Consider the following 18,413-nt stretch of genomic DNA (forward strand, 5'->3'; position numbering starts at 1 on the left):
AGTACAGTGCAGTGATGGCCGGATGGTCACAGGGCTATAGCTGGGGGCTGAGGGTCTGGAGGAGGGATTGGCCCAGCTGCTCCTGCTCGAGCTGTGAGGAAGCAGAGCGCTGCCTGCTTCCTCAAGAGCAATCACTGTGACAAGAGCAGTGTCCCCGGCAGTGTGACCCCCGTCCTGCTAATGAGGCAGTCATTAAGCTGCAAAGTGCTCCTCGTTCATTTGAACAAGGAGTGTTTGTTTTTCAAACCAGTGCAGTCCTGGGGATGGTGACTGGCATGTCAAACTCCCTGGTGCCCTGTGGGGATGAGTTGGTCTCGTTTATCCGAGGCAGTTTTGTGTCTGGTGACAGTGTGAGGGCTTGCACAGCTCTCGGGGGGGCTGGGGGCTTTCTGTTGTCCAGGGCTCAGTCAGCAGTGCCACTTGGTCCTGCCTGGGGACCAGGGTGAAGGTTTTCTGCTGTGCTTGGTCCCTGCCCTGCTGGGCAGTGTGCTGAGCTCTCCACCTGTGGTACATGACACATTTTGGACATAGGTGACACATTTTAGGAGTACCTGGTGCATTTTGGAAGCAGAGTCTTTACCATGCATGTGACATTTAATTCAGTTGTGCCCATGCAGGAGCCCTGCTGTTCCCCTGCAGCAGCAGTTCCCTGTGGATGTCAGGCAGGACAGGCCACCGGCAAGTCCTCGTGCTGGCTCTTGGTGGCTGCCATCACCAGGCCAGTCCAACATGCCCACAGCTTCTTTTGAAAGGGCAGCCTGAACAAGTCAAGCTTTGTGAACTTTTTGCATGCTGATTGTTGGCTGAGATTCCTAGATTTGGACTTGGAAGAGAGATGCTTTTGAAGATGAGCTATGGAAAATAATGTGCAAGACTCCTATTTGCAGATGTGAATTAAATCTTAGGGATTTTCTGGAAATTCTTGATCAAAGTGGCTAATTTAATAAATCTTCTCTGTGCTGTGAGGGAGATTTGTTATGTGCTTTGGTCTGAACTATGTTCTTAGTTTAATGAAAATTATTACTGCAGTATTTGTCTGTGCACTAAATAACGTTTAGAAGATGACTAATATGAAAGTAAGATCCCCTCTGTATATATACACTGTTCAAAGAGTTTTCCCTTTTTAATATGCTCTGTGTTTCTCCTCCCCACCCAGTCCTATGAAGATCTTGTTCAGAGGCTGGAGCCAGTAATTATGGAACTCGAAAGGCAGGAAAATGTGCTTGTCATTTGTCACCAAGCTGTCATGCGCTGTTTGCTCGCGTATTTCCTTGACAAGCCCGCAGGTGAGTCTTCCTTGATACATTACAAACAGGCTGTTTTTTTGAAAATTTACTGCTTAAGGTTCCACACAGTAAATTGTAACAATGTGCTGTATCATCAGAGGCTGGTTTTGCTAGGCAAGTACCCAAGTGTATTTTTTCATATTTGACCGCCACATGAAACCCGGTAGTTGATGTTCTTGAGCTGCTCCTCACCTGAAATACTGTGATAGCTATTTTTTGCTCTGATTAGCATCTCTGTTGCATGCTAGGAAAAGAGATATCCTGTTAGCTAAAGAGTCATTCAAGTAGTTGGCCTGAAGCATAACAGAAAAGTCAGTTGTAACCTGTAGTTCATGTGTAATTTGTGGTTTGATTTCTCAGAACAACTGCCCTACCTGAAGTGCCCACTGCATACCGTCCTAAAGCTAACCCCCGTGGCTTATGGTAAGTGCAATTATGTATGTTTGTTATATAAGTCTGGCTATACTGTCTCTGTCATCAGCAAAGGTGGTGGAGTGTTGAAAACACACTTCATGTTGCTTTAAAATAGTCAGGTTTGCCATTGCGTGTATGCCTGCAGAGCTTTGCTGGAGTAAATGAATCCTCTGGATTATCCTTGCTTTGCCTTGTGCCAGGAAACACATGTGTTGCTGAAGGCCTGAAACCACCAGTGGCTGTAACTGCCGGAGGGGACAGTTTTGTGCTCAGTTCATACTCTATTTCAATAATTCTTCTGGCAAACCCATGCATTTACATGTCTGCTACAGCAAGATCTGAGTTTTTATTGATGTATTGGAGGGTATTGCTTTTCAGAAGACAGGCAAATTTGCATTTGTAAAGGTTTATCATCTTGCCAAATGTGTTCTCTTAGCCTTAAATAACTTTGTTCTCTTTTCCTGAACTATTTTTTTTCCGTGGACTGTGGGGGTACCCCATGAACTCACCTTGTTTGTTAATGCTGGCATTTGTTTGTCAGCAGCTGTTCCTGGCTCAGGGGCTTTCCCTGGGCTCTGTGGGCAGTGTGGGGTGATGGTTACTGTGTGCCCTGCTTGGGCTTTAGGCTGATTGCTGATGGAGTTTCATGTGTGTTCCCACCTCAGCTTAGTGTGTGCCCTCTGTTCACTTTTGTTCAGTTGTATCTGCTCATATCCCACTTCAGAAGGTATCTCAGGCAGAGGATTATCTGTGTAGCTTAGTAGGAAAAATGTATTGCCCAAAAATGCTGGTCCAGTCATTAATTGGAAGCTGTCTTTGATTATCAGCTCTGAAAAATAGTGGTGCAGATCAGTACTTTGTTTTTTGTTAAGTTTCAAATGAAGTTGAAACAAAGAATATTATGAACGAAAGTAGCTGCTACACTGGGAAATCCGTGTGAGGAGATTTTTGTCATTTGGGTTGCAGTTTCTCTTACAGGAACAACAGCCTGTGCTGTGGTGACATCTGGTGTTCCCAGCCTCGCATGACAAGCTGGGGTTTTGAAAATAGAGTCACTGCAGTTAAAACTTGGGCTTCCTTTTAAAACTGGGTTCTTCTGACCTGCTAGAGTCTGCCTGTTTTCCACAGCAAGGATTTGCTTCGGGGTTCTCTTTGGTTTTGGGGGGTTCACTGGTGATTTTTTTTTTGGTTGTTGTTGCTGTTTTTCTTTGTGGGGGGAGGGAAGTTGGGTGACTTCATAAATTTTGAGGGTGTGGATGTTTGAGTGTTTGCTCACGAACTAAGAGAGGAAGGAAACAAAGTAGTACAAAACACTGTCCTTGCCCTTCTGACTAGAGGGAAAGAAATGCCATTGTCCTCTTTTGAGGTGTTGGATATGTCTGTTTGATGAGCACATTTCAGCCAACCTGCTGTTTGGAGTTCAGCCGTCTGGAAACACGAGCACTGTGTAAATTATTTCTGCAGTAGTGATCCATGGCACTGCTCCAAGCTGATGTGTCACTGGGCTCCAGCCAGGCAGGATGCAGGATCACACCTGGTGTGTTTGATACCTCCCAGCTGAGCCTGGTCTGGGGAAACACCTCCCCAGGGGCTTTGCTCTTCCTGGTGTTGGAGAGGAGCATCATTCCCACCTTAAGAGTGTGACCTGCAGTGGGGGAACACCTGGTACAGCCTGACAGCTGGATCAGGGTGGGTGAGACCTTCACCCAGCAGTCCAGGGCAGTGGTGATCTATGGAAAGGGAAACTGCAGCTTGCTGTAGGTAGGAACTTGCTCATCAGTAATTAAAAATGAGCTTGGGAGTATGCACGTGGTAATTGCTGTGGAGCAAGGCCTGTCCCTTTGGTTTATGTTTAAAGTTCTCCATACAATGCTCTCTTTGGATCTGAAACTCAGCTTGTGGCAAGGACTGAGAGGGCTCTGAAGTGTCTGCTGTGTAACAGCCCTGGGGAATGGCCAGCAGCAGGGCTCAGAGCTTGGCTTGGCTTGGTCTCAGGGCTCACAGTGGATCTGTGGACAGTTCCTACTGTAGGTAGGAACTTGCTCATCAGTAATTAAAAATGAGCTTGGGAGTATGCACGTGGTAATTGCTGTGGAGCAAGGCCTGTCCCTTTGGTTTATGTTTAAAGTTCTCCATACAATGCTCTCTTTGGATCTGAAACTCAGCTTGTGGCAAGGACTGAGAGGGCTCTGAAGTGTCTGCTGTGTAACAGCCCTGGGGAATGGCCAGCAGCAGGGCTCAGAGCTTGGCTTGGCTTGGTCTCAGGGCTCACAGTGGATCTGTGGACACAAGGATGAGTAAGGATCCTGCTCCAGTGGGAGATGATGTGCTTTTCCTCCTTCAAATCTGTTTTATAGTTCATTATTTCTCTGACTTCTGGCCCTCCTGCAGTGTTTGCTCAGAGTCTTTCTGACAAATGAGCTTTAAAAGGACAGGCTTCCCAAAGGGAAGGCAAATACTGGTCTTACTCATTTCTTTTTATTTTTTTAAAGTGCAGTGGCTTTCTAAGGAAATTCCCTTTTCTGTCATGTAGCAACTCAGTGGAGTGTGTTATGACTTTAGGGAATAAATGAGGAGAAAAATCTGGAAACCTGTTTGTGATAGAGGATGGACTCTGGTGTGTCAGAGGAAGTGACTTTAATGATGTTCTGTAGAGTAGTGGTAGCTTATAGAAGTCATGTTTGTGTGAGATAAAGCAGGGTTTGGCAATCAGAGATGGCTTGAAGTGCTGTGGCCATGGTGTATGGAGCATCATTCTCTAAGTGGATCACTTTATAATGTGTCAGAGGAAGTGACTTTTAATGATGCTCTGTAGAGTAGTGGTAGCTTATAAAAGTCATGTTTGTGTGAGATAAAGCAGGGTTTGGCAATCAGAGATGGCTTGAAGTGCTGTGGCCATGGTGTATGGAGTATCATTCTCTAAGTGGATCACTTTATACTTTTGGAAAAAGTTGTTTCTTCTCACTGTTTCAATTTTTCTTGCCTCCCTGGCATTTTGAATTTTTGAATATGAAGCAGAAGTTCCTCTTTGGGAGTCCCTAAGTGGATCACTTTATACTATGTGGGAAAAAGTTGTTTCTTCTCACTGTTTCAATTTTTCTTGCCTCACTGGCATTTTGAATTTTTGAATATGAAGCAGAAGTTCCTCTTTGGGAGTCAACTTTGAAGTTCTGTTTAGCTTGGGGTTAAAACCATTTTGCACATATAGAGGAATGGGGGTTGTTGACAACACACTGTACTTTCTTGTAGTTGTTGTTATGTTTAAGAAATGAGAGCAGCATTTATCTTCTTAGAATTTTACTGTAATATAGGAGTCCAGGAGGTTTAAAACACAAAGTTACAAATAAGAACTTTATTACTGAACATTCATGTGTGTTTAAAAAAAAGATATTTTTTTCAAAGAAAATAATGATAAAGCTAAGCTGAGGAGATTGATTATTGGATTGACAATAATATTCATCCAGGGAGAACAAATTAATTTCTGTAGCTTTAGCTCTTGAGAATCCAGGAAATTCTGGTATAAATCAGAAGGGGAAAGTGATTAACCTTCACCATCTTAAAATTAGATTGCATTTTTATTATAACTTCACTTTCGAAGCAGATGTGTCTAAAAATGTGTTTTCTATCAACAGGATGTAAAGTAGAATCCATATTTCTGAATGTCGAAGCTGTAAACACACACAGAGATAAACCTGAGGTAAGAACATTTTTCAAATTGGAGAACTTGATATAATGTATGGTCTGAGCTGATTTCCATTGTCCTTGTGGCTAGAATTGATTTGATAACTCAGCTGAGTGTATTTTATTTTACATATGAAACTTTGCTACTGGTTCACTGTGAGGGGGGAGCAAATCTTTCATTGAATTTATCTCGTATGTGAGTTCTGGCTGTGGAATAGCTTGTCTTTGAGAAATAAGGATGTGAAGATGAGGTTTCAGGCTCGAAGCTGTGTGAAGCTCTGCCAGGCTTTGTCACTCAGCAGCAGTAGGTGTAGCCCACAGCTGTGTTCTGAGTGCCACGCCTGGTCTGGAGAGAGAAGTCATCAGCTTTTTCATCACTGCTGCATGAAAAAGAGGAATTGATGATGTCACCTGTGTTTTAAGCCAAAGCTGGAGAGCAAGACTAGCTCTCGGGAAGCAGCAGGACAGCTGGGGGAAGGAAATTGAGCGTGTTTGTCAAATGTAAGTGCAGAGAAGATGCCAGCCCACGGCAGCCCTGTGCCCCGCCTGCCTCAGGCTCTCTGTGCTCCTCAGTGTCCACCTCAGCTCAGGCTCATTCTGCTGCTTGTGCCAAGCCCTTCCTTTGCTTTAGCATCAGAGTTGTGTGAAATGTGTCACGGTTAAAGCTCTCTGCTTCCCTTGCAGATCCTCAGGCTCATGCCACCAGGCATGATTGTGTGCTGAGGGTAGGAGCAGTGCCAGCTGGTGAATTGGAAGGCAGTTTGATAACATGAGAAAAAAGGGCTGTGTTTGGTGGTTTTCAGAGCAACAGTTTATGGTGAAAAGGAATATAGTGAGGAATGAGGTTTTATCTGTGTATTCAACAAGGCACATGACATAAAGTGCCTTTTGTAACCGAGGGTTCACTTTTGTGCAGAATTCATGCCAGAATTCTTCTGCAGATAAGTTTTGCTTTAATGACCTGGGTATTCCAAGTTCTGAAAACCCTGACTTCTGGACATTTTCTCTTCAACAACTGCATTGCATAATTTCCTTCCTCCTCCTTTTCCTGCTTTGTCATTCTGCTTTGCCATTTTGTATCTTAGTTTGATTTATTATGTTTAGGAAATCCAGTCTGTGTTTCCACATTTCCCAAAGCTGGAGAAGCATAGTGAAAAATCCATGGGGGTGTCTTAGAGCAGTAGGTTATTTGTGTTAAATAATGTAGATGAACATCTTTAGTTTGGCTGATGAAAATATCAGTGCTGAATTTACAGCTTGCTAAAATGTTGCTGAAAATCCAGTCCTGTAACTGAAGGGGTTTATCTCAAGGGGGAAAGCTCTGCCTGAATCACCAAGTGACTCTCCCCATGTCTAGCAAGTGATGTGGCCATGCTGGCACTGCTGTGGGGTGGCTCTGTTCAGGTGCAGGTGGAGGACCAGGAAAACACTTCCAGTGCAGTGGGCTCAAAGACACAAGACTGATTTGAGCACAAATAAATGGAGTGAATGAATTTTATAAGAAGAAAAAAAGGAGGAGTGGCATTTTCCTAAAAACCCATTAAATTCTCTTCTCCCTCTGCCCCAAAGGAAACCCAGCCTGGTGAATATGGATGATGTTATTCAGGTAGTGGGTCTGGATGAAGGACTTTAGGTGGTCCTGTCTGCATTTAATTGCTGCTCAGAGGACTGAGAATTTCAAAAGCTTTCATTTAAATCACCTATGAAAACGTTAATTACTTCTGTAAAATTAACTTTTCAAGTAGTCTATTGAAGTCAGAGCATTTAATTAAATACAGTGTCACATAACAGCATTGTTAAACAATGAAGCTGTTAGATTGAGAATTGCCCAGTGTGCTGTTCTGTGCCCCACCAGCCACTTGTAGTCTGTGCCCCAGAACAGTGCCCTCCTTTTGGCTCAGCTGAAAACATCTATTTTCACGTGGCAGAAATGCAGGCAGAGCTCTGGGGTGTTTGTTTGTGGAATGTGTGAACCTCAGAGCACCGTGGTGCCTTGTCTGGAGCAGACTGAAGCCTTGTGTTTGTCAGCACTGTGGTGGCTGAAGTTCTGACCTTTTCCAGTGAAGGAGTCTATAGTCTTTTACAGAAAAGAATTCAGGGGAGTTGCTTTAGCTGTTGTTTTCTGGCCCAAAGAAGGGACCCAGCAAGTGCTGGGGTGAAATGTCTGCTTTGCACATCTGGCTTAGTCAGTGAATGACAGAGAGGGGGTTGCTCACACCAGATCTTCTATTTTATTTTTTTGAGGGGACCTGAGGGAGGGAGATGTTAGTGGAAGGTGAGCTGGCTTACCACAGTGTGGCTCAAGCAGGATTAATGAAACCCATCAGCGTGCAGTTTGCAGAATTGGCAATGATTTGGCCTAAAATGGATCTTGGGAGAAATTTCAGAGCAGTTTGTCATGGTCTGCTGTCTTGGTAGGAGGGTGAACACCAATGGCACAGGCTTTGGGACTTGCAGGAGGTGGTGCCATAGCAGATGTGATTCCTGTTTGGCTGCACTGGGGTCTTGGTTTCATTTGGTTTTAAATAATTGAGTGCTGCACTGAATGCCATTGTTTTCCTGCAACCTCTGCAAAAGGAGGTGAGGTCTAGTTGGTGTGATCAGCCTTGAATGGTTAAGGTGTCTGAGAACATATTTTATTTTGTTAGAGGTGTTACATTGCCTATAGCACAAGCACATGTTAAAAGCTTTCCCTTGGCACAGAAGCACGTGGCAAATTCACTGAAAGTTTCCCAGTGAGGAGGTGTGTGTGTGCTGAAGCATTTGATTAGGTGGATTCCTCTCTGGACCTGTAAAAGACTTCTTCCTAAATGTGACTGACTTGAGCTTTGGGTAGTGCTGTCAGCAAGGGAGCTGTATTTAACTGCTCCTCAGAGGACTGAACCTTTCAAAAGCTTTTATTTTGTTTTTTTTTACTGTAAATGCATTTTTGTGCTGTCTCATTCTGGGACAGTGACCAGCTCTGTCTGCTGTGTTCTTGGGGTGTGGGGGCTGAAACCATCTCTGCTTCTCAATCAACCCAGCTGGGTACTTGTGAAGGGACCTGATTGGTGGCTTTTGTTGGTCTTACTGCTGCATGATAAATATTCTCTGTATTTTTATTATTACACAGAATGTAGACATTTCCAGACCTACCGAGGACGCTCTTGTAACAGTCCCTGATCATCAGTGAATCCTGTGTCCTGACCAACTATCAAACTTGGGTGCTGTTTTCATCCTGCTACTTCAAAATAAATTGAAAAACTAATCATTCCAATCACTTTGAAATAAAAAAAAAAAATAACCACACCCAAACCAAACTCATAATGGCAACCAAATGTTTGTACAGCACATGACTTGAAAAAATTAATCAAATCACAATAAAACTGTTGCACTGGCTAATTTATTGTGGATGAGTTATCAGACCTTGATTGGCTCTCACTGGAATGCTGGTTTTGTAAATTGGTGTAATTTAAATATCCTGCAGCATTAAGCTTTATTGTAATAGCCAGCAATCATTTAGTGTTAGCTGCAGTGTGTTTATGAAAGCCATGGAACACAACATCCTGTGGGAGATAAGGTGGTCAGAATTTGTTTTGCCCAGCAGAGCACCAGTATTATCTGTTTCAGGGCCCTTGGGAGTGATTGGACTGCCATGCAGTGTAAAATAACAACCCATAATTACTGTAAATCCCTAATCCCACTGATCCACAGCACTAGTGCTCTCCATGTGCTAATTAAGGATGTGCTGTTAGAGTAGGGTAGCAAGTTTTCACTTAGTTCCAGGACAATTATTCAAAGAACAGGAATGTGTATAAATGTTTTTAATCTACCACTTTTGTTAACAGCTGTTCTGCATTAACCAGGCTCTAGGGTTTGCCTAGAGAAGGGATTTTACATTCCCTCTTTTGCTGCTTGTGTGGATGTGGGTGATGGAGCATGTGCAGCTCTGCCCCAGCTGCTGTGTACCCAGAATTTAGGAGGGCTCCAATGAGCAGTGCTGACCATTCCAGAGCAGGGAGGCAGAGTTACCCAGAGCATTTTGTAGCTGGGTGGTGGCTCCAGCAGACACAGATCTCAAACCAGCAGGACATGGATCCCAGACTGATTGAAAGGACAGCCTCCTGCAGGAGGGAGGAGACTGCAGGCTGTGGGATGTGTCTGTGCCATGGAGCAGGCAGCATTGAGGCAGGGAAAGGCAGAAAAACACTGAGCCTCAGAACTGTTTTCTGAGGGGGTCTTTAAGCAGTGAAAGTAAGCAGGACTGTAGGTTGTGGAAAGCTTTTGTCTGTTAAGTTTCTCAGGTGGTATGTTTTTTGCAAACCAGAATTTTGGAAAATAAAAAGTTACATATCTGCTCTTCTAAAATGGTACTGAAGTCTTCAGAAGTTTGTAGCAATTGGGAATGCTTGCCATAACCAGAGAGCCTCCTGCTGTGGTGCTTGGTGTTTAACTAAACCACTGCCCCTAGGCTGAAACTGGGAGAACCTGGATCATTTTCCTGTTGCTGTCATGACTGTGGTGTAGGAGTGGTTGGTCACTTTTCCATGTTTCATTGCTCCAGGGTCTGGGCATCAGCTCTGCTGTGAAGGGTGGCCCAGAGGAGCAGCTGAGCCTGCTGTACCCCCTGGCACACAACAATGGTCTGGTTGTTCTTACCTGACAGCTGAGTTGACATTCCTGAGGGATCACAGGGATGCCAGGCCCTGAGGAGCCACATGGAGACAGCTTGGAGTGCTGTCACCTCCACAGGCCACAGCCAAGGAAACACCATCCAGATGAAATTAAATGCATTGCATTTCTTACAGAGCCAAAATCTGCAGGCATCTGCTGTGGAAAAACTGAGTTTAGCTGCTTAAAAAAGGATGGCTTGGGCTGTCAGAGAAAGTTGAGGGGGAGGATGACAGGAGCAGGAGCTTGGCCAGTGAGGAAAGCAAAGTTTGCCTGGTCTGTGGAGGTGGCAGAGGGAAGGGAAGCAGCAGGAGCACCCAGGACCCTCCATTCCTGCCAGCTGCAGATTCCCTGGGGCTGTGTCTGCATGTTGTACTCTGCTGAGCACAGCACTCACAGTGCTGGTGTGTGCCACAGAGTGAAGTGGGTGTTTAAAAGCAGAATGCTCTCAGGGGTCTCCTCTTACAGCAGGATGCTTTAACAGCCCTTGAAAAGGAAGGGCTGATGCTGGATGGAGGTGTCAGCACACCTGAGGGGTCGTGGCACAGCAGCTGAGGGGAAGCTGATAGAGTGCTGGATGTTTATCTTGTGCTGTTTATTTCTGTGTTGATGCCTGTGCTGGCTCTTGTCTCCAGAAGTTCCTCCTTTTGCCTGCAGGAGCCTTTCTGCAAGATTTTCCTGTCCTGTGAGGATCACATTGTAGCTGAATCCAAGCAAAACTGAAAACAGGGCCTGTCCTGTTGGGGACCCACAGCACTGTGCTGGGGGAGGCTCTGTCCTGTAGAACAAAAATGTCCAAAGGCCAGGGCGTAGTGAGAGCAGCAGCAGTGGTGTAGGAGGGTGTTTGAGTTAATCTGTGTACTCTGAGCCATTCCAGGAAGGGCTGGGTGAGATGGGCTCTTGTGCAAGGCAGGGTCAGACTGCTCCTGCCTCGGGGAGCAGGTTCTGGGAGCAGCAAGCTCCTGCTGGGGCTGGCCGGGGAAGAGGGTACATGGCTGGGTAGAAACAGTATTTGGGACATGTGTGTGGTTTTTATTCCCCCTCCTGTGTTTCCTGGGCTTTCCAGACCGTGTGGCTGCTGGTGTGGGGCTGTTCCCAGCACAGTCATTTGTCCAGGTGTGCTTTGGTGCCAGGAACTTGCAGGAACACCTTCTGGTCCCAAAAGTAAGGCTGAAGCCTCTGTCCCCTTTCTAAGCAGCAGCACTGTCCTTGTTGCATGGCTTTTCCCTCACAGTGCCCATGGCTGTTCTGAAAGTGGGTACAATCCCAGTTGCCATCATTTCTTGTGAGAAGGAATCCACTTACAGTTAATGAGGATATTGGTCCCTTTTTAAGCCTGTGCTCATCTGCTCTCACTGCTGGCTGTTGTTTGTTTAATAAGCCCTTGGGGGTGTTTATCAGGGTTTATCCCAATTTTCTTCCTTCAGTGTGACAGTTCAGCACATTTTGCTTCCAGAGGCTGTTCGTGTTTACTCAAATTCAAGCTTTTTGTGCTTTCAGCTTTCTTGCCTGCTTAACAATATTCCCTTTGGGTCTGTCTTAGTTGTTAGAATGCTGCTTTTATCCAGTACTTCTCATTCACTGAAATAAGCTGTATCTTCTGCCTTGCCTTAATCACCTCATTTCCTTTTAGCTTCATGTTTGAGCTGTCTAGCTCTTGCTGCTTGCGGACTAATTTCCAGTACCTCTGGATTCCTGCATTTTGATGCTCCATTTCATGCTCCATTTAATTTTCTTTGAATCAACATCAGATGTTCAGCTTAAAAGATTTCGGCCAGTATTCTGGGAGTGCCTGTGGAGACCTCTCTGCAGTCCTAGGGAAATTCTGGGTATGTTGCATCAGTTGCTAAGAAAAACACAAACACACCAAATGCCAGCACGTTCTGTTGGTTTGTTGTTTTTTTTTCCCTATAACCATGCAGAGTATGACTTGTTTTGCTAACTCCTCATGTTCTTAGCAGATACTGGTGCTTTCTGATGCTTTCCCCCTGCAGAAGAGATGCTTCTTGTAGAAACTTCTTTTGGAAATAGGGCTGTTGCTTTGCTTTCCTTCATAGAGGTGTAAGGATGGGTCAGGCTGTGTGCTGGTGGGTGCAGAGATTTACAGTACTTGGACAACTCTGTCCAGCAGCATTTGTTTGTGTGTTCCCAGAAACCTTAGTGTGGTATTTGTGGTGGAAAATGGGGATTTACCCAAGGGCTGATGTGGATGTAGCAGAACTGGTAAGGGCAGAGCAGTGTTGGCAGAATTCAACCTGCAAGGAGAATCTGGTGCTGCTTGTTTATAGCCTGCTTTCATGAGAAATGGCTGAAAATCTAGAAACTGGGGTTGGGGAGAGGATTGAATTGCTTTTTGAGTGGATGAGTTTTGACTGATGGAGTTGAGTGTCTGTGTGTGCTGAGAGGGCCCCTCGCTGTGTGCTCGTGGGCCTCTCCTTTCCCCAGAGCCTGACTGGAGAGACTTGTTTTGAATGTAAACTAATAAATGTGGTTATAAAACCACTGGAGCATTCCCTGATGTCACTGTGACATCTGCCACATGCCATGTGTATCCCAAAGTGCATTTAAACTTTATGTTACCAGCTCTTCAGGGAGCACTTGGTGTTACCAGCTCTTCAGGGAGTTATTCAGCGCTCTTCCAGTGGTTTGGCTGCTCACAGATAGGATCAGGGTTGGCTTTATGGCTGTTGGTGTTAAGGAATTATTTCCTGGGGTGTGCTTGGAACAAGGAGAGGAGGGCTTCCCTCCCTCAAGATTTTATTGATTCCTGTGGGGTTTATGGCCTTCGCAGGGTTCTGTTTTTCCTTACACTACATGCATAAAGACTGGAGAGACAGAGAGTTAGAAAACTGTGGTTAAAACAGTGATTAAAGGAAAAAAAGGTTTTAAAAGCTGTAACAGTGAGACCTGCATATAGTGTACAGGGACCAATTGTCCTGGTGTGATACAAGTCTGAGGGATGCATTTCACTGGCAGCAGAGATCCTGCCTTTGGGTGTCTGAGGGGCTCTGTTAAGCTCCTGATGGGATGAGGTCCAAGCCTGGTTCTGACTCCTGCTCAGGGGCTGGGACTTTCCTTGTGTTTAACAGAGCATTTTGAGGAAACAGGAATTACACCTTGCTCACCTTTGTGTTGTGTAACAGCTCTGCGTGCTGAGCAAAAACCACAGCTGCCCGTCAGACCTCTGCTTTAACATATTCTTTTTTATTGTCTTTATAAATTTGCAGAACGTAGGTGTGAATAGGTCGAGAGAAGAAGCTTTGAGGACAGTCCCCACGCACCTATAGCTGCAGCTCCCGGGGCAGCAGCCCTTCCTCCAGCAGCTCAGGGCCCGGCGGTGTCGGAGCAGGGCGGGATGGACGCGCCTCCCCTCCCCTCCCCTTCCCTTCCAGACATTTCGAATGTGATTCTGCTCCTCCCGACAAAACCTGTGCTCGTGGATAACTCGAAAGGTATCAGTGAAAAGATTGTGGGGAGCAGAGTTGGGTTTAGGTTTTTCTTATGTAAATTTGTGCAGTTTCAGTGGGTTTTTACTGTTTGTCTGTGGATAACGCAAGGTGGTTAATTGCCCGTGTTGATTTTACTGTCAGATTTTAACTAGATTTTATTTTCTTTTTGTAAGTGTTTTTTCTAAGAGTTCTCTTATTTTTACTGTGAATGATTGCCTAGAATTACATGGAGTTTTTTCAATGGCGTATTTAACATGGACAAAATTCTACATTTTTAGCACTGGAGGCTTTATGTTGCAAAGCTGCTTTAAATGGGGAAGCCCATCATTGACAATTGTCCTGTGTTTTGAATTGAACTGTGGTTTGCCAACCACCATTAAAATTTTTCAGAAATTCACAAGGGAGATGTTCCCTTTGGAAAATCAAAGCATTAAAGCTGGATTTGCTACCTGGGAAATTGACACTTTCCAGAGACCAGGTGTGTTTTGGAGGGCAGTGGGGGACATGAGTGTGAGTGACAGATGGGGAATGAAGGGAGAGAGATGGAGAGAGACATGTCCTTTCTGCTGCAGTTATGGGAGGGGATGAGCAGCTTTTCTGAGTCTGGAAGGGAGGGGGAAAGGATTCAGTCTGTCAAGGCCCGGAGAAGCTGCTTGTCTTGTTAGTGTTGTCTTTATATTTTTAGAGAATTTTTGGAATGAATTTCAACATAAAAGTGTATGTTTTCTTTTATAGCCACGTTTAATACGTACAGCAGGAAACAGTACAGAAAGGTTAGGTGAGTCTAACCATTCTAACAGCTCATGCAACAAAAACACCAGGTAAATTCTCAAATAATTTGGACAGGGCACACCTGCCTTGGAGTTTTTTGTATTGTTTTTAAGCACCTTCCATCATCCCAATTCTTTGTTGCTCTTTTTTGCCTAGTGAAACTCCAGTGCTAAAAATGGAATTTTCTCTGTCTGTCAAGGTCACAACCTTTTAACTGTACTAAATCAAAGTGTATTTTGTATGTGTGTTACCAGACAACTGAAGTGAGCTGCCAGCACTGCTGCTGGCTGTAGCTCTGCAATGAGGAGAACTATTCTTTGGTAGTTGAGCTGTGTTTTTTCTAAGGATTCTCTCCAATTAATTGAGCTTTTACCATGTAAGTTGGTGGGGTTGCTTTGTTGTTTTGTTTTTTTTTTTTTTCTTTTCTGAATTCCTGTGTGAAATACCAGGCCCTGGTAACATAGTTTTGCAGGCAAGGGCTAAATTGTCTTTTGTTTGTGCAGGGTTTATAAAATAATGTGCTGCTGTTGTGATTTTTTTTTAATAAGCTAAATTCAGCAATATATTCAGCTCTGGAAGTAAGCCATAGTGCTGGGTTGCTGGGTTCTGTTTCAGAGGAGGAATGTGCAGGGTGCAGAATGACCAGGAACACTTGCTTCAAGCGCTGCTGTCTAAAGCTTTGTGTGTGTGTGTGTTATGGTAATGCCATTTCAGACCTTTATTAATTCAGCTGTGCCCATAGTTGTGGGGTGAGGAGAGAGCCTGCCTGGCACTGCTCAGAGGAGTGAATTCATTGATGTGTGGTTAACAAGGCCACCTTTGTGGCACAACTGAAGGAGCAATTTCCCCTCCCACGGTGGGGTGGGAAAGCCAGGCTGTGCCCAGGCAGCCCTGGCTCCTCTGCTGGGACAGGAGGGGTGGTTAAGCAGTTTTCACACTGAGAATGTCAGGATTTATCTGTAAAAATCCCAGGGGGCTGCATTAGAAGAGTGGGATTTTACTGGCAGATTGTGAGCTCAGACCTGGCTGAAGAAGTGTGGGCAGAAATGTTTCCCCCAGTGAGAGATGAGCCCAGGGTTGCTTTTCTTTGCTGGCAAGCACAGCTTGAAATGTCTCCTCTCCCCCTTTGTTTTACCTCTCTGATCTGTCAGAGGTGCTGTAACATCCTCGAGGCTACATGTTCTATGTACAGTAGGTATTTTTATAGCCTGCTTTTAAATATACTGTGATGAGTGTTTTACTACAATGGGTGTTCAGTAAAAAGAGTTGTATAGAAGTGTAAATAAACTATTGTGCTGATACTTGAAGAGAAACAAAAAATGAAGTTGGTGGTTCTACAGTAGAAAGGTACTAAATCAGTGACTGCATCTGAGCCTGGCTGGAGAGAGCAGGTGTAGATGATGAATGTAGATTTGAGCTGAATGTAGATTTGGAGTGAGGGGTTCTCCCAGGGTGTAACCCTGACTGCTGTTCTGGGAAGGCACAGTTAAGAACCGCAGTTAATTGTCACTTTCTGTGAGTGTGTCCCCCACTCGACAGAGCAGTCACTGACAGGGGAGGGGAAGACCCTTGTCCTGACCTTGTGTGTTTGTACCATGACTGCCTCTGTTCTGTGTGCCTGGCTCAGATGCAGTCTCTGGACTGGGATTCAACTGTCCTTTCTTACATCGTTGGCCTTTGTTGTGATCTTTCAGACAAATGTAATCATTTGACCTTTGATCCAAGTAATAAAGATCAAATGCTACAAGGTGCACTGATGTGTGTTTCTTTCCATGTCCATTTCCAGTGGCTGAAGTGCCAGGTGAGTGTTCCTGAGCCTCAGCAGGGTTCCACAGCTTCCACAAGCTGGGTTTAGGGAGATTAGATATAACTGTAAGGATTATATTGATTCACCTTGTGGTTGCTTTACTGTGACAAATAACTGTGATTTAAGTAGGAAGGTCAGTAATGGAGGAAGAAGTTGGAAGAACTGATTAAATAAATGCATGCCAGGATTTGCACATGATGGAGGAGAAAGGTAAGGCTTTGTTAGCTTTATCTGGTCACTGGGATTAAGATCTGCTCCACCCTCTCAGATTTACACTGTTCTTACATTGTCTTGAACATGCTGCTGGTGTTTTGAGAAAGGTGAAAACCAACAGCCAAATGCTGCCTGTCAGTACAAGTTTGTATGCAGAGGGGAGCTGGAGGGCATTACCTTTTCCCGGGGTACTTACCCATCAGAGTGACAAGGACAAAATTAATGACTGCTTTTAGAATTATGTACTCATATTTTCATGTCTTGCTGATTGCAGCCCCCCAGGTGGTAACCACTTGTCTCTTCTGGGCTAGGTGGGAGGAGTGTTTTAATTGTTTTTAACTCCTCTGTGTATTTCTGTTTGGGGAGCAGGTAACTTCTTTCTTTGTTTTAGAGCTTTTAGGCTGCTTTCTGGACAAAATCTCTTAAAAGCTGAAGCTTTCTGTAGTATGAGGATGACCCAGAGCAGATGGGTGAGTGAGCCCAGGTGCTGCTCACAGGTGGCTGCAGCAGTTCTGCAGGGGAGGTGGAGGAGCTCCCCAGGCCCTGGAGCTTTGGTGCCTGTGCTGTAACACAGACAGTGGTGCAGGGCAGGGGCTGAGCAGGACAGGCTGCTGTGGAGGAGGGGAGGAGTAGCTGCTCTGCAGAGGAAAGAGATCTGTGCCCCTCTGTGAGGGCAGCTGGGCACAGCTGTGGCAGCAGGAGGTGCTCCTGGAACATCAGTCAGATGCCAGCTGGAAGTGTTGCTGTGTGAAGCCTCTTGAGCAGATCTGGCACTTGTTACTCCAGAGCAAAGCAGGTGAGCACAGGGAGCCAATTCCCCCAAGGAATGTTTACTACTCCTTATAATTGATAACACCTTCTTTGTGTGCTGATACCCACTGCTCCTGGCACCCACTTTTGGAACTCCTTACCCAGAAATGCCTTTCTGCTTGGGTGCAAGGGCACAGCACTCACCCTGGAATGCAGAATCACTTTCTGGTGCAAATGGCAAACCAGAAGTCACTCTGTAGGTTATGTGAAGGGAAAAGCCCAGGTTCCTGCTCTCCCTGCAGCACCTCACAGGGCCCTGCTTGTTCCCTTGGGCTGGGGGTGGTAAAGCAGGCCAGCCCTGGCTGTTTGGAAATGCCAGCTGTGTCCTGCCCCTTCCAGCCTCACTCTGCTGCAGGCTCAGATGGCATCCCAGTCACGCTGGCATTACTTGAGTTATAACAATAAACTAGAGCTGTTCTTCAGGAGCAGAACAAAGACAGCAGTGTACTTTTTGAATCTCTACAAAGTATTACAGCTTTCTGCTGCTCTTTCAGCAGGATTAACAGTCTGAAACTACCCAGAAGCTCCAGGGTTCTCCTAGGAGTCCTGTGGCATTCCAGAACTCTTGTATGAACTGACACATGTACATTTTTTCTGCCTGCTCGGTGTTAAGAAAATCAAAACATTTGCAATAGCCTTACAAGATACAGAGAGCTCCTGAGAATCAAAGAAACTTTGCTTCAGCCTGAATTTTATGAGCTGACTGCAAGGCAAAGGTTTTGGAAGGAGCTTTGCAGTTATTACATTAGTTTTTCTTTCTCTCTAATGGCTAAAAATCAAAATTCAGAAGTAGGTGTTGCAAGTCAGCAGGATCTGGTTTTGTGCCCTTCTAACAGCAAGCAGGAGGAGCCACAGCTGCTGTGTTACAAACAAGCAAATAAAACTGGAAGAAGGATTTTGTGTTTGGCAGTTAAACAAAATAATTCCTCAGGCAGAGCAGGCAAGCAATTCTAGTCATTACCTGGGATCTGTCCTGCTGTGATTGTTGTGGCTGTTAGCAGGAGGTGGCATTTAGTGGCAGAACCCCACATTCCCAGGCAGGCTGGGGCTGCTCTGGGATGCTGAGGCCTCTTTGTCTCACGCTTGGACTGCCTTGGAATAAATATGAAGCATTTATTCAGCAAAAGCCCCCCAGAGCTGTTTCCCACAGCAGCTGGTGTTACACTAGGAATCTCTGCTTTCTCCTGACACTTCATTTTGTTTAATTCACAAAAACAAGAAATATTTTAAGAAAGTGAGCAACGCTGACCAGGCAATATTTTTTCACTGTACCTTAAAGACCACTGGCGTTAAATTGTATATTTTTAAAAATCATAGAGCCATGAGTGAAAG

General features: G+C 45.1%; 1 protein-coding gene across 6 annotated transcripts in view; it reads left to right on the forward strand.

Annotated features, from left to right (window-relative positions):
• LOC120514060 (6-phosphofructo-2-kinase/fructose-2,6-bisphosphatase 4) overlaps window positions 1-16,004 on the forward strand; it is a 51,133-nt gene extending 35,129 nt beyond the window's left edge. For 3 of the 6 annotated variants that reach the window (XM_039734162.1, XM_039734163.1, XM_039734158.1), the window contains exons 11-15: window positions 1,157-1,286; window positions 1,647-1,709; window positions 5,333-5,397; window positions 5,805-5,882; window positions 13,259-16,004. In XM_039734162.1, the coding sequence (XP_039590096.1) occupies window positions 1,157-1,286; window positions 1,647-1,709; window positions 5,333-5,397; window positions 5,805-5,867 (321 nt within the window). In that variant the 3' untranslated portion in view covers window positions 5,868-5,882; window positions 13,259-16,004. Of the gene's footprint in view, window positions 1-1,156; window positions 1,287-1,646; window positions 1,710-5,332; window positions 5,398-5,804; window positions 5,883-8,493; window positions 8,763-13,258 lie in introns of those variants that run through there. The other 3 variants (XM_039734159.1, XM_039734160.1, XM_039734161.1) reach the window with 3 other exon arrangements.
• Window positions 16,005-18,413: the final 2,409 nt, after the last annotated feature.

This window comes from Passer montanus, unplaced genomic scaffold (assembly GCF_014805655.1).
Source record: "Passer montanus isolate IOZ18808 unplaced genomic scaffold, ASM1480565v1 scaffold9, whole genome shotgun sequence".
NCBI classification, from domain to species: domain Eukaryota; kingdom Metazoa; phylum Chordata; class Aves; order Passeriformes; family Passeridae; genus Passer; species Passer montanus.